Source organism: Mustela erminea, chromosome 4 (genome assembly GCF_009829155.1).
Source record: "Mustela erminea isolate mMusErm1 chromosome 4, mMusErm1.Pri, whole genome shotgun sequence".
Lineage (NCBI taxonomy): Eukaryota > Metazoa > Chordata > Mammalia > Carnivora > Mustelidae > Mustela > Mustela erminea.
In genome coordinates, this window is record NC_045617.1 from 34463113 (window position 1) to 34476902 (window position 13790).

Here is a 13790-nt window from a genome sequence, read left to right on the forward strand (position 1 = left end):
ATAAAGTTCTAATGACTTCAGTGCACTTATGGATCCTCTCATAACAAAGAATTAGATGCCAGAGTGACTACTGTTATTAAAAAAAAAGACATTTAGAAATGCAAACTGGGTTAAAGAAAAATACTTGTATTACATTTTGTTATTCCAATGTTGAAATGTGACTTATACCTTTTAAGAAGCAACTTTTTCTCTCACTTGTTAGCATTTTGTGTTAGAATAGACCACAGCAGTGCATGGGCCCCTCTGGTATTCTGCACCTTTAAAGATATCCCCAACCTAGGTCACTCTTGTGGGGGATATGGGAGGCCCTCTATCTGCCAGAAATAAGAGCAAGGGCCTAGTGATTAAAAAAAGTTTTTGTAAATTTCTGTATTTTAGGTTTGAAGCACTCTCTATTAATTTTAAAATCCATGATTTTTATTCTGACACCAAAGGGTTTTCTTTTCGTTAAAAAAAAAGACCACATTTTAAGGTGCTGCCTAATATATATATATATATATATAAATGTAAGAATGTCACTTGAAATCTAATAACACAATGCATGAGTCCTTTTCTAGATGAAAGATTTCAGAAAATTTATTCTTCATTCAGCATCTGAAAATAAAATAAACCTGAAATGGTAATTTTTAGAATTATAATGTGAAAAAGAAGTCTTCCATGGTTGAACCCAATTTACAAAAATTTCACATTTTTCTAAGATTTACACTGAACACAACGACACTCCTCTTCAAACTGAATTGTGCGTGTGTCGGGGGGGTTATAGGGGGACTCGAGGGTTGTGAAGTGAATATTTTTTGGTAACCACTCACTTTAAACTTCGGGAAAAATGTTTACTATATGACAAAAGTAAATCAAGATCATTACTCTTCTGTCACAGATGATTTCCTGGACTTGAGAACAAGGTCTTTAATAGATGAAGAAAGTTCTTGAAGCTCTTTGCGAGTAATGTTGGTGATATCTTCTTGTTCTTTGTCTAATTCATCACTCAAGGGATCATCTCCCTGTCCAGTCTTCTTATTTTGACTAACTAAATGCTTTACAACTAAACCTTGATACTTTACCAAAAGAGTATGCTGATCCTGTGAAAAGAGAAAAGAGAAGAAAGATTAACAAACATGATTTAATTTTCTATAGAACAAACCGGATTTGTTCAACCAATACATCATGAAGGTCTTCATCTTTACAAATCACTGGCTAAGTAAGTAGAAAGCTCAAACTAGTAAGGTCCTTGCTGGCAAGGAGTTGACAGGTTAGGGGTGATCACACATGAATACGCATCATTTTAATGTAAACTGACTCAGCTAAATTCTATTAACTAGAGATTAAGTCAAAGTGATATGGAAGTTCAAAGAAGCCAGATTCCTTTTAGTTGAGAAATCTCTCAGAAGAATTTGTGCAGGTTAAGACTTTTGGAACTGGTCCTTGAAGAACAGGTTAAATTTGCATAAGCTGAAATGGAAGACTTTTTTTTACCATAGATCTTATAGAATCCCCAAAAGATTCTTGAGCTATGCTGAGTTTTTAAAAATCAATCTTCTGATTCACTGTTCACATTCTTAGAACAGGAAGTCATATTCATATGTTTTTGTGTCTTATTGTTCATGATGATTTATACCTATCCATTCAAAATATTCAGAATCTAAAAGCTTTAAAAGTTTCAAGTGTGTGGAAAATGTAATACCTCTGGAATTTTACTATTAAGAAAAGCAATGATCTGTGGGACACATCTTCCAGGTGCATGGAGCATGCTGTGGGTCGAGAACTGAAACAGAAGGACTGCTGTGAGGTGCAGAATAAGAGCAGGGTCTTCTGTGACTTTTAGCTGTTCAGCCAGTGCTTGTCGATGCTGGAACAGTATCTGCCTAAACAAAAATAAAATCACAAAAACACATTCTCATGTTTTAACAAGCTCTTACCAATTTTAGTTCTTCCCTTCGTATTCATTTTTAGCTTCTCTAGTTTAATTATCTAGCTCCACAAACATCTTCAGGGACATTTTAAATATGAAATACAGACACGTAACCCAAAATGCTGTGGATAAACTAATATACTAGAACACGACAGAGAAAACGATATAGTTGGGATCCTCAAAGTGTAATTTTTATTTTGAGTTGCTGTGGATCAAACAGAAGTGCACTGATACAGGTAAGATTTCCTGTAAAGAAGGTCTCAAAGCTGGTATAAAGTTCCCAGGCTTGGGATTAGGGAGCCTTGCTACCTTATTGATACTGGTCAGAGAGGGCCACCTATGTATTGAATATGCTCGATGGTATGTAGCCGTTTGGATATAAGCATTCTTTGTGCAAGGTTCAGAGAGTCAAATTCCAACTTCGGTTATGAAATATCACACACCTAAGAATTTATTAATAATACAGATTAATTCAATGTTACCTTTCCCTTTTTTTGTCTCCTCTTTTCACCATAATATCACAAGCTTCTGCTGCAGAATCCAGACAAGAAAGAAACTCTTCTATGCTCTGAAACAGGTATTTAATACAGCGATTTACTTTTATTAACAGGTTGCCTAAAGAAATATAGTCAGTTAATGGTTTTGTAATTTTACATTCTAAATACAATTTTTTAAAAAGTCATTTTGTTATTGAACTTGAAATTATGATATAGGATAAAATGTTCCCAGCCTGTTCTCCCCCTTTACCTCTAGAAGAGATTGAGTTTATATTTATTCTGATAAAAATCTACTCAAAGATCACAAATTCTAGTCCCATTATCTAAACAGAATCAAACTTCACTTACCTTTTCATTCAGAGAGCTATGGAGTTTTGTGAGAGCTACTTTGGTTTCTTCTGATAATTTACTTAAAATTTTTTTCCTTACCTACAAAGGGAAAAAAGTTCTCTTGGGATTGTGACTTTGCCATGTGGTAGATAGAAGATCAAACAAAAGAAAACAAAGCATATCTGTTACTATAATAGAATGTGGAATGGAATTTATCCTTATTTGTGAATTTCAGCTTTCAAACTAGGGACAAAAATATGCTAAAAAACATTCTAAAATTGGAGAGCTAGCCAACAGCCAGTCAGCCAATCAAGCTCGGTATAGCCCTACTCCTCCCTTTTGGCCCAGAAGCGGAAGAGAAAGATGAGGAGGGCAGGGAGAGAGAGAGAAAAGCATTCATCTTTTGGGGAAAAGAGAATTTGGGGTTAAGAGGCTACTCCCTCCATTTTCCATTGGGGTGGGAAGAATGTTCTTCTCTAATGCCAGATGAGGGGGTTCCCACTCCCAAGTCCCATTCCAGAATGCCTATAAACATTAGGCATTGGAGAACTTGCTCCATGGCTGGCTGGCTGTTATACTCTATGGTGGGTGGAATCTTTTCAGCATCCCTCTCCACATAAATGTATCTTGTGAAATATGATGGCTTTTTGACTAGAGTCTGATGGCCCTATGAAGGGTGAAATTTCTGATGGAGGCCTAGTGGAATGGGTTGACTGAAAGTTACAGTGAATCTTGGAAGACAAGGGAGACCTACTGACTCCCTGTCACATGCCACTCCAGTTCTGCAGCCCCCGAAGGGCATGGGACAGGACCCCATGTGTTTCCCACAGCAGAGGTTGGCACAGAAGCAGGATATATGGAATTGTCCAGGCAGTTGGAGAGTCACTGCTCAGGTTGAAGGAGGGAAGGGGTACAGTACTTTGCTGGGGTAGGAGGGAGAAATAAATGTGTCTCTGTTTGGAGGTTTAGGGGAAGGTCCTTGCTAAAGGGGGAGTCACATGCTAAAAAACAGCCTCAAAACAACCTATACCACCGGTGGGGCAAGAGATACAAAAGGCCACAGAATTGGACCTAGATGATAACCAATGATATGCAGTCACTCTTATGAAACACTTGTGCCTCCTTCATTTTTCTTAAATCTCCAACTTTAAGTGGATCTATAGGGATAGAGAAGAGGAGGAGGAGGAGTCGTAGGGACAGATCACACCCTAGCTTCTCTAAGCAACTGGGAGCCACAGCACTACCTTACCTCTCAAAAGAGAGAGGAAGAAATGAATTTTGACTTTAGTTTGAGATTAGCATTTTAACAAAAAACTGCAATTCATCTAAATATTGAAATGAGATGGTGTCACTACTCAGAAATGACTGTGAAATTATGGAATCTGGCCAGAAACCAGTAAGCGATTGGCAACTTAGCCAGAAAAACGGATGCGACATTAACAAAAAGTAGGAAAAAAAATAAGTGTTGATTCCAAAGTAATTAAGCATTATTTTCAACAGACTGGTTATACCACCAATTTAAAATAAAAATCTTATTTTTTTTCCTTAAAAACCCTTTCCTTTATTTTACTTTCCTTTAGACTATTTCTTACGTGAGAAAATAAAATATGCTTTTATTTTAAAACATAATGCATCAAGAATACAAGAAAATCACTATCATACTTCACTTGTAATGGCTGCAGGATCGTCTACTGCCATCATTAAATCCGAAGCCAAGAAGTTGAAAATGAGGTTAGTGATATCAGTACATACTGTCTTCAGCAAGTGCTTTGTAAGAGCAGCTTGTGTATCATCTGGAAAATGAAGGTGCTTTATTAAAACGAATGTCCAGGAACAATTATGAAAATCAATGAAACGACAATATTAAGTATACCTGTAAAGAACTTCACCCCTTTTTCAAATAGCCGAATATTATTGTATAGATTTGAAACCTCTTCTTGCAAGTCCTTGATGGTGCGCTTTCTACCAGTTCCAGAGGCAGAAGAAGTTGAAGACATGAACACTGAACGTACCACCTCAAGATAAGTTTTATTAAGAGGTCTGTGCACAAGATAAATATATTTAGTTTATTAAAACGTACTGAGTTTATGCATATAAGAAATTTTCCTTCTATGGAAGTAAGCCTTAAGAAAATACCTCTAGATTTTCTAAACAAGTAAGATTAATTTGGAATATAGTTCAAAAGAATTTGTCCTCTAATCCTAAGACTTAAATAACTTAAATGCATTATTTTTCTCAGTTTTAAAGTACTCAAAATTACTGCACCAAAGACAGCAAGAATAGCAGTAACAAAAGCTTTAATTCAAATTCAGTCCAAAGTAGTTTTTAAAAGTTAATTTGGAGAATAGGACATAAATCTGTTCCCCAGACACAGGAATAATAAATTCTCAATTTCTAAAATTCTAAAAGAGATAATATATTCAAAACTTTTTTTTAAAAAAAACTTTTTATGCTCAACAACTTCAGAATAGATTATTTTAAGTAATGGCAAATGGTTAGTAGTAACTATCTTTTTACATACAAAAAATATGATTATGTACTGTATTCATGCATCAAAAATATTCAGTGAAAAGAAAAAAAAATGACAAAAGCTGTATTTCTGAATTCAAAGTTAGATGCACTGGGCTCCTGGATTCCATTTATCAATGCTTACACACTGGAACTAACTTGAGGGGAAACTCATGTTAGCTAGTAATGGTCAAGTTATACACAATTTCTTTTACTTCTGTATAAAAATAAATTTAGCTTGGCTCAATTATAAGCTAGTGCTGTCTAATTTGTTCTCTGAACATAGTTTGTTACTTTATTTCTCCCTAAAAGTGTACTGTGTACTCTCTGTCCAGTCTAGATAGATAAAGGTCTTTTCTTTTAGTTGTTACTTTTCATGCTATGTCAGAGAGCAGCCAGCAACTGGTGTTGGTGTTTTTCTCCCAACTAGGACTGAAACATCAATGACCGAGTATGCCTCCACACTCTTGCCTTTTATTTCCCACACTACCTCACCCAAAGCACTTACATGTTTGTTAAACTGAACAGCCCCTATAGGCGAACAAAATCTGGAACTTGGTGGCTGGATTAAATTCTAAGCTTTGAAAAGTAAAGACCTAAAATCTCTATTTTCCATAATGTTGGGTCAATATTTTATTTAATAACTCACTGAATTTCTATCATAAAACAGAAAAAAAGATATGTTTTTATACTTACTTTATTAAATACTCAGCAAGTTCAGAAATAAATTCCTCAGGGGCATCTTGTATGTGTTTTCTCAAAACATCTTCAATTTCATCCTGGAACATAAAAATGATCTCTGGCTTCTTCTTTCCTATGGTAGAAATGCGCAATAGGAAAAAGAACAAAACATAAAGCAACCTAAAAGCAAACAAGGCTCATTAACATATTTACTAAGATGGTAATTCATTCACGGCCTACCATAAAGACTCCTACATTGCCAGTGACAACAGTACCCAATGAAAACAATTTTAAATAAAAAAAAATTAAAAAAAAAAATCTGTTTAAAAATAGTGGCATTTCTTATGAGTAATAATTTTCTGACTTTAAATAAAAAAGTTTTTTTTCTAACTTTATTTAATGACTGTTTTAATGTCAATCAAAAAATAATAAAGATGATTTTCCCCGGTCTAACTTGGATGATGCAAATCGTGGCAAATCAAAACAATCAACTAGATGGAAAAAAATCTTTTAAGAAAAAGATAATTTCTCTTTGTTGAACAATGTATACCGAGCAGAATATCCTTCTTTATAAAAATGAATAGTTACTAAAAATCAAATCATCCTTACAATTTGTAGAAGATCTTCAGGAAAAGTCTTTATAATCATATGAACTCAACTCCAATAAAATTAAGCTAAAAATTGTCCTTTGGGAAAGGCAAAGATGAAGAAATATCATAGTTTTACACTCATCATTTATTTTTCTTCTTACAAAAATAATTCTTTGTATTTTTGTACACCACGCCTGGATGGCTCAGTGGATTAAAGCCTCTGCCTTCAGCTCAGGTCATGATCCCAGGGTCCTGGGATCCAGCCCTGCATCAGGCTCTCCGCTCAGCAGGGAGCCTGCTTTCCTTCCTCTCTCTCTCTGCCTACTGTGATCTCTGTCAAATAAATAAATAAAATCTTAAAAAAAAAAATAATTCTATGCCAGGGAAAATTTGTATGCAGCTACTATAATGGAAATAATTGTTAAGTGTGGAACGGTCATGCCTTCTCATGACTTAGATAAGCATGGGTTGCAAAGAAAGCTAACAATGTTTCTAATATTAATGTTGTAAAAATATAAAAGTGATTATTTCCAGCTAAGTTTGGTTATTGTAAAAACTTAGACATAAAAATAAAAAATAGTAAAATAAATAAAATAAAAACTAGTTCAAAAATCACTCTTCGCTATGTGTCAAGATCTAATTAAGTTGCCATCACAGCTTTAGAACAGATGGACATGTACGAACAGATCCACTATCCTTTCTTTTTGAGATCTGCTATCCTCCATTCCTGATCTTTCACATCATATAGTTTCTGCTTTCTCTGTTTGTTTCCTGCATGCATTTTATAAGTTATTAAATTATGTTTCTATCTAGTAATCTTTCACACTGAGTTGGTGCTGTATTTTAGCTGAGAACCTAATTATATCCCCCATTTCAGAGATTTTAACACAACCCCCTTTCAAAGGCACTGAAATTATATCTTTTTAGGTAGAATGGTTTTACTACCTTTATAGCCCCTCTCCATAATTTGTGCATAAAAGGAGTATCACATGCCTCATTTAACAATTACTTACGGCTACAGATATTAGAGAAGTATTTTATGAAATGCCCCTTTTCTCCCACCCCTCGTCCATCTGAGGAATAGAAAAATTCATTTATCAATGAAAAATTAAAACCCACAGAGGACAGTCTTAATACTATTTAAAATAAGAACAGGGCTAGTATGAAGAAGGTTTTCATTAATATTGTTTTATACATGTTGAGAACAATAGCTATTTTTACCTATCTTAGAATATTTTAAAGATAGCTCTTAAGCAACGATGCTATCATGAGTAGTAGCATATTAATTGCTGAAGCCATGTCACCTGATACCTATACCTTCCAGCGCTAGCCCATGCATAACGAGCTCTGTGGAAGAGGTAAAATAAGAAATTCCAAATTATCATCATTTCAAGTTTTTTTCTCTCTTCAGTTTTGTTAAGTAAATTTATTTAAAACACAAACATAAAAGAATCATAGTTTTACTTAGAGAAACTAACATATCCCTTGCTAACTTAACTGTGCCAAATGCTAACAAGTCTCCAAAAAGGAAGATGGATATACTTAATTCTCCTGTTAGAAGCAATCAACCAATTAGCATAAAATCAATGTTTCCTATTTGAATATGCAGAAATCCATTTTTTAATAAAATATTGTAATTTGTAGGGCAGTGGGAAAGCATAAAATGGCTGTGTGAGGTCTTCTCATCAAACAATGGGAAAACTTATGATTATTCTGTGATTTTTAAAAAATGTCTGTGAAAACATTAAGAGCTCTTACTGTTGCTTATAAATGTAGAGGGAAATGAAAAAGAAAACCAATACTTATAATTTAGTATACTGTAATTTAGCTTATCAGAAACACTGGGCAACAAAGTATTTTATTTCTTCGTGAAAAACTTATCAAAAATAGTCTGAACAGAGCTTGCCTTCTTCTAAGGCTATAACTTACAATACAGAGCAAGCACCTTTTCTATGCCTTGGGAAGATGTCATACTCCCTTCTTAACTCTGGATCAGTTCACAGCATTTTATCGTTTCCCCTTTCAATGTTGTGAAACATCTCTGAGAATTCCTTTAATATGAAGTTTTCTGCCAACTTCACATCCTCTAGGACATTTTCATCCTTTCTGTCACAACCACTTCCCCCGTTTACATCAGTAAGTGCGCCTTTGCCGAGCTCCTGTGGCTGCGTACCTAGTCTCCTGAACAGTGGCAATGCCAACATTCCCCCAGTCAGCTAGTTCTTCTTGAACACCATTTATTCATGCTTCATATTTTATTTCCTGTGTTATCACTTTTCATTCCTTGGCTGCATTTTCATCTTTGTTGGCCAATTCCCTTTTGATTATCCATTTTGCAAAATGTCATATGGATTCATCACTGGGAGACAAGGAGGCAACATAACTACACGGTTTGTTGTCTGTGCATAAAGTGAAGAAGAGACGCACAGTGATCAGACTTTGAAATAAGTGATGTGACTGTCATAGCTTATGACGCACATGTATTATTTATGTGCTGATCAATGGACTGAGGAGCCAGCAGCTATGTCTGTACTTTATGCAATTACTCACTGTTAATACACCCTGGTAACTAAAATATGAACTGTGTTGTTGTGGCGTTGGGGTCAGCAACTAAGCTGTGGTAACTGAAATTCGTGTCCCCTCACTGGGCAAAGCAAGGTCTTCTTGCATTAGCATATATATCTAATAATATACATCTTAAGAAAACTGTTTACAAAATCACACACATACAAAAGAGGAGTAAAATAAAGCTACATACCAATGTGAGATGACTCATCATCACTATCCTCTTCTTTCCTTCCTTTCTTCTTGACTTTTTTGATTTTGTACTCTCTGGCATTGCTGCCACCACCTCCTCTCACACTTCCGCTGCCCTCTGGTGGAAAACGGTATTAGTGAGTAGAAAACGATGACACTTATGTTGTCCTATTTAACTTTACAGCTGAACAATAAAAGCCAAGTAATTGAACTTTTAGCTGCTATTTAAGGTGGGAGGTATTTTTTTTTTAATTATAATGGAAGTTTTGTAATTTGGTCAATAAAAAAATCAATAAAATGTGAAATCTCTTGAATTTGAGTAACTCACTCGGCTTACCAGCTCTAAAGGCAATCTCTTCTGGTCTCTTCTTCCTTCTCTAAAGATACTCTTTTCTATAGTTTTGTCTGACTTTTCCTTGGCCAAACCCATTCCTTTACTGGGTCTTCTCCCTTCCCCAAAAGAAATGTGCCCTCTTTTGCCATCTTTGTTACTACAGCTTCATTAAAATCCCATTACAGTACTTCACAAGTTTAATTACCCTCAGTTTTGTCTTTCTGGTTGAAAGATTATTATTCTTGTTTACAGGAGACATCCCAAGTCTCCCACCGCCCAATGAGATAATGAATTTTTGAGAACAGGGAGCATGTCTCACTAATGTTTGTATCCTTGGGGTTAAAGCAATGCTTGAAGACACATTAAAAGGTGCTCGATAAATGCTTACCACAAATATTAAATTAGATGAGTAGAGAAATACAGTTATCAATCACCTATTGGCTAAAGACTAAAAAAATACACATTATGAGACAAACTAAAACACTGTATATAAAGGTAATGTTATTGAGGTATTTCTCTGCTATTACATATTTACATTTAAAGTATCTATTCAACAAAATTATACTTATCTAGAAATGGGATTGAAACATGAAAAATAATAATACACTTCTTCATAAAAGACTCATTTTTCGATAAAGTAAAATGACATATAACTACAGATCTTTTTCTAAATTCTAAGTACAATTCCTTTAAATTTTATCATGTCCTATAATTTTAAGTTCTATTAATTTATTTTCCCTTGCTTTTATGATAGAAAAATACAATTTTCAAAAGCAGACCTATGGCAATAAATTTCTTATAGGGAAGACATTTATATTTGACATTATTCCATGCACTACACCTAAACTATTACAATATGATAGTACTATAATTGAGATGATGACCAGATGACTCTGAATTTTTAGAAGGAAATAAAACAGACTAGCTATTTTGACATAAGTGCAACCAACTGATTAAGGTGAATTTATAAGTATATCTTCAAATCATATGACAAAATATGCATGGCTGTGAACAGTACTATGATTTATGGGAGTAGTCTTCCCAGAAAAATAGAGAGAAATTTCAAAGTATCAAAATCGAAAGACTTTGTAGAAAAATGTGTTTGAAGAGGAAAGAAGCAATCTCAGAGATATAGGAGTGAATTTCCACAACAAATAAAAATGAAGTTTTGGAGGTGCCTGGGTCGCTCAGTGGGTTAAGCCTCTGCCTTCAGTTCAGGTCATAATCTCGGGGTCCTGGGATAGAGCCCCACATCAGCCTCTCTGCTCAGCAGGGAACCTGCTTCCTTTTTTCTCTCTGCCTGCCTCTCTGCCTACTTGTGATCTCTCTCTCTGTCAAACAAATAAATAAAATCTTAAAAAAATGAAGTTTTTATAACACAGTTTTATAACAGCTGTATTAATGAAACATGTCGAATATCTAGTTTCTTTAACCCTGATAGAGCACTAATAAAACTGTTCCTACTATAGAAAGAATGGAAAACAAAAATAATTTCCAAATTCAAGTTACCAGTATACCAGTGTTACTTCAAATAATTTCCAGTGACTCTTAATTGCCAAAAAGAAAAAAAAAGAAAGAAAGGAAAGAAATGAGATGTCCTTGGGAATTTCAATAATTTAATAAATATTTACAGAACACCTAAAATACATCAACAGGTGCTCTAAGAACTAGGAAACAATAAACAAGATGTACAAGGTTTCCCAACAATAAAACACAAACAGTGATAAAAGCAATGCAAAAAGACTGGAAGATAATATATGGAGAATGATTGTGTCTACAATTCCAGGTGGTGAGAGAGGCCTCTATGAGGAATTGACATTTAAAGGCGAGCTCTGAATGACAAGAAATCTGTTACCTGAAGTTTGAGAGAGAACATTCAGGTAGAGGGAATAGCTAATGCAAAGGCTTTCAGGTAACCACAAACTTGCCAAATTTGGTGGGGGAAAAAGGCTACTGGTCTGGAAAATAGAGAGTGAGGGGGAAAACAATGGGACATGGGCTGGGTCATGAAATTAACTTAGTTCTCACAAAAAAATAAAAAAAATAAGTAATCACTAATATTTCCATTATCATAATCAAAACTTAATTCATTAGCAAAAGATTTGGCTAATATTAGCAATTAAAAATAAATCAACCAAATAATAAATGTAGAGTTCACTGCAATAAATAAATGAAACTCATCTTTGACTCTTCTTGGTTAATAATAACAATAATAATATAATAATAATAATAATTACCTGTTGCTTTTCTCCTTCGTTCATCTTTTTTATCCTTTTTACTTGTATTAATGCTTTCTAAAATGGAGACCTGTTTCAGGTCTTCTTCAGTGATTAAATGAACAGGATTATTTTTCATTTCCTGAAATAAAACATGCTTTTCTTGGTAAGCAAAAATATATGGCATTACAGAAAACATAAAATAGTTAGTTACATATTCAATTATTATTATTCATCCTAATTATTCTTGTTTGAGCTCACTGCTAAGAAGAACTATAGAGCCTGGTCCAACAGTTGCCACTCTGAGACTATTTCTCCTTGCTGAAGATCAGTCTCTTCCCTTGCTCTTGACTTTTTCAATCTGTGATCAAAAAATAAAAAATCCTATCTGGTACCTGAAAAACTGATCATACAACAGATGCAATCCTCTTCAGCTGATTTGGGTTCTTTACCACTGCTTACTGGGTGACCTTGCTTTTTCTCTCTTTGAGGCTCCCAAGTCCAGTGCCACTTGGGTACCTGATTACAAAATCTCTATCCTCCACCCTAACAGAACAAGCATGTAGGATGAGTTGTACACTTAATCATATAATCTGTTTTTTCCTCCAGACTCATTCCTGATCTCTGCTTTTTTAAAAAAATTTATGTTAAGACTAATGAACTATTTCCATGTTCAGAAACTTTTTTCAGCATGGGACAGGGTTCTAAATCTGCAATGACAAAAGTATATTTTCATGTTAAAAATGGTATTTCCCACCACAATGAGATATCACCTCACACCAGTCAGAATAGCTAAAAGTAACAAGTCAGGAAATGACAGATGCTGGTGAGGATGTGGAGAAAAGGGAACCCTCCTACACTGTTGGTGGGAATGCAAGCTGTGCAGCCACTCTGGAAAACAGCATGGAGGTTCCTCAAAATGTTGAAAATAGAACTACCCTATGACCCAGCAATTGCACTACTGAGTATTTACCCTAAAGATACAAACATAGTGATCCGAAGGGGCACGTGCACCCAAATGTTTATAGCAGCAATGTCTACAATAGCCAAACTATGGAAAGAACCTAGATGTCCATCAACAGATGAATGGATAAAGAAGAGGTGGTATATATACACAATAGAATACTATGCAGCCATCAAAAGAAATGAAATCTTGCCATTTGAGACAACATGGATGGAACTAAAGGGTATCATGCTTAGTGAAATAAGTCAATCGGAGAAACACAACTATCATATGATCTCCCTGATATGAGGAAGTAGTGATGCAACATGGGGGGGTTAAAGGGGTAGGAGAAGAATAAATGAAACAAGATGGGATTGGGAGGGAGACAAACCATAAGTGACTCTTAATCTCACAAAACAACTGAGGGTTGCTGGGGGGAGGGGGTTTGGGAGAGGGGGGTGGGGTTATGGACATTGGGGAGGGTATGTGCTATGGTGAGTGCTGTGAAGTGTGTAAACCTGGCGATTCACAGACCTGTACCCCTGGGGATAAAAATACATTACATGTTTATTAAAAATCAATCAATCAATCAATCAATTAATTAATTAATTAATTTAAAAAATGGTATTTCCCTTTTGGTTTCCTAAAGAAAAATGTTTAGAGTGTTGACAGTTCAAACAGCAGAATCACCTTTTTTTCTTCCTCAAAGTTATTTTTGTAGTTGGAAGGAGGAGCACAAAGAATGAAAACTGATGACGTTTTTAATCTTAGTGCAAATAAAAATAATGTAGCCATTTAGTGACTTGGGAGATAATATGTGCCAGACTTTTGGTATACATCTCTTCTTTATTTAAATTTATCTTTAGAAAGGAGAAAAGAGGCATCATCATCCTTCCTTTGAAGATGTGGAAACTGGAGGTCTATTTGTCTAAAGTTGAACAGTAAACAAGGTGAGAATGGAACTCAGGTGTATTGGTAACAATCTTATGTACTTTTACTCTGCTGAAAATTATTTATTCTGCAGA

The 13790-nt window shown here is 34.8% G+C and overlaps 1 protein-coding gene across 2 annotated transcripts in view; it reads right to left on the reverse strand.

The window, feature by feature from the left end:
- Positions 1-554: 554 nt before the first annotated feature.
- Positions 555-13790, reverse strand: part of UFL1 (UFM1 specific ligase 1) — a 32570-nt gene continuing 19334 nt past the window's right edge. For both annotated transcript variants that reach the window (XM_032339026.1, XM_032339027.1), the window contains 9 exons: positions 11844-11964; positions 9274-9390; positions 5941-6058; positions 4610-4776; positions 4399-4529; positions 2755-2835; positions 2392-2477; positions 1682-1862; positions 555-1079 (listed from right to left, as the gene is read on the reverse strand). In XM_032339026.1, coding sequence (XP_032194917.1) covers positions 861-1079; positions 1682-1862; positions 2392-2477; positions 2755-2835; positions 4399-4529; positions 4610-4776; positions 5941-6058; positions 9274-9390; positions 11844-11964 — 1221 coding nt within the window. In that variant the 3' untranslated portion in view covers positions 555-860. The remainder of the gene's footprint in view (positions 1080-1681; positions 1863-2391; positions 2478-2754; positions 2836-4398; positions 4530-4609; positions 4777-5940; positions 6059-9273; positions 9391-11843; positions 11965-13790) is intronic.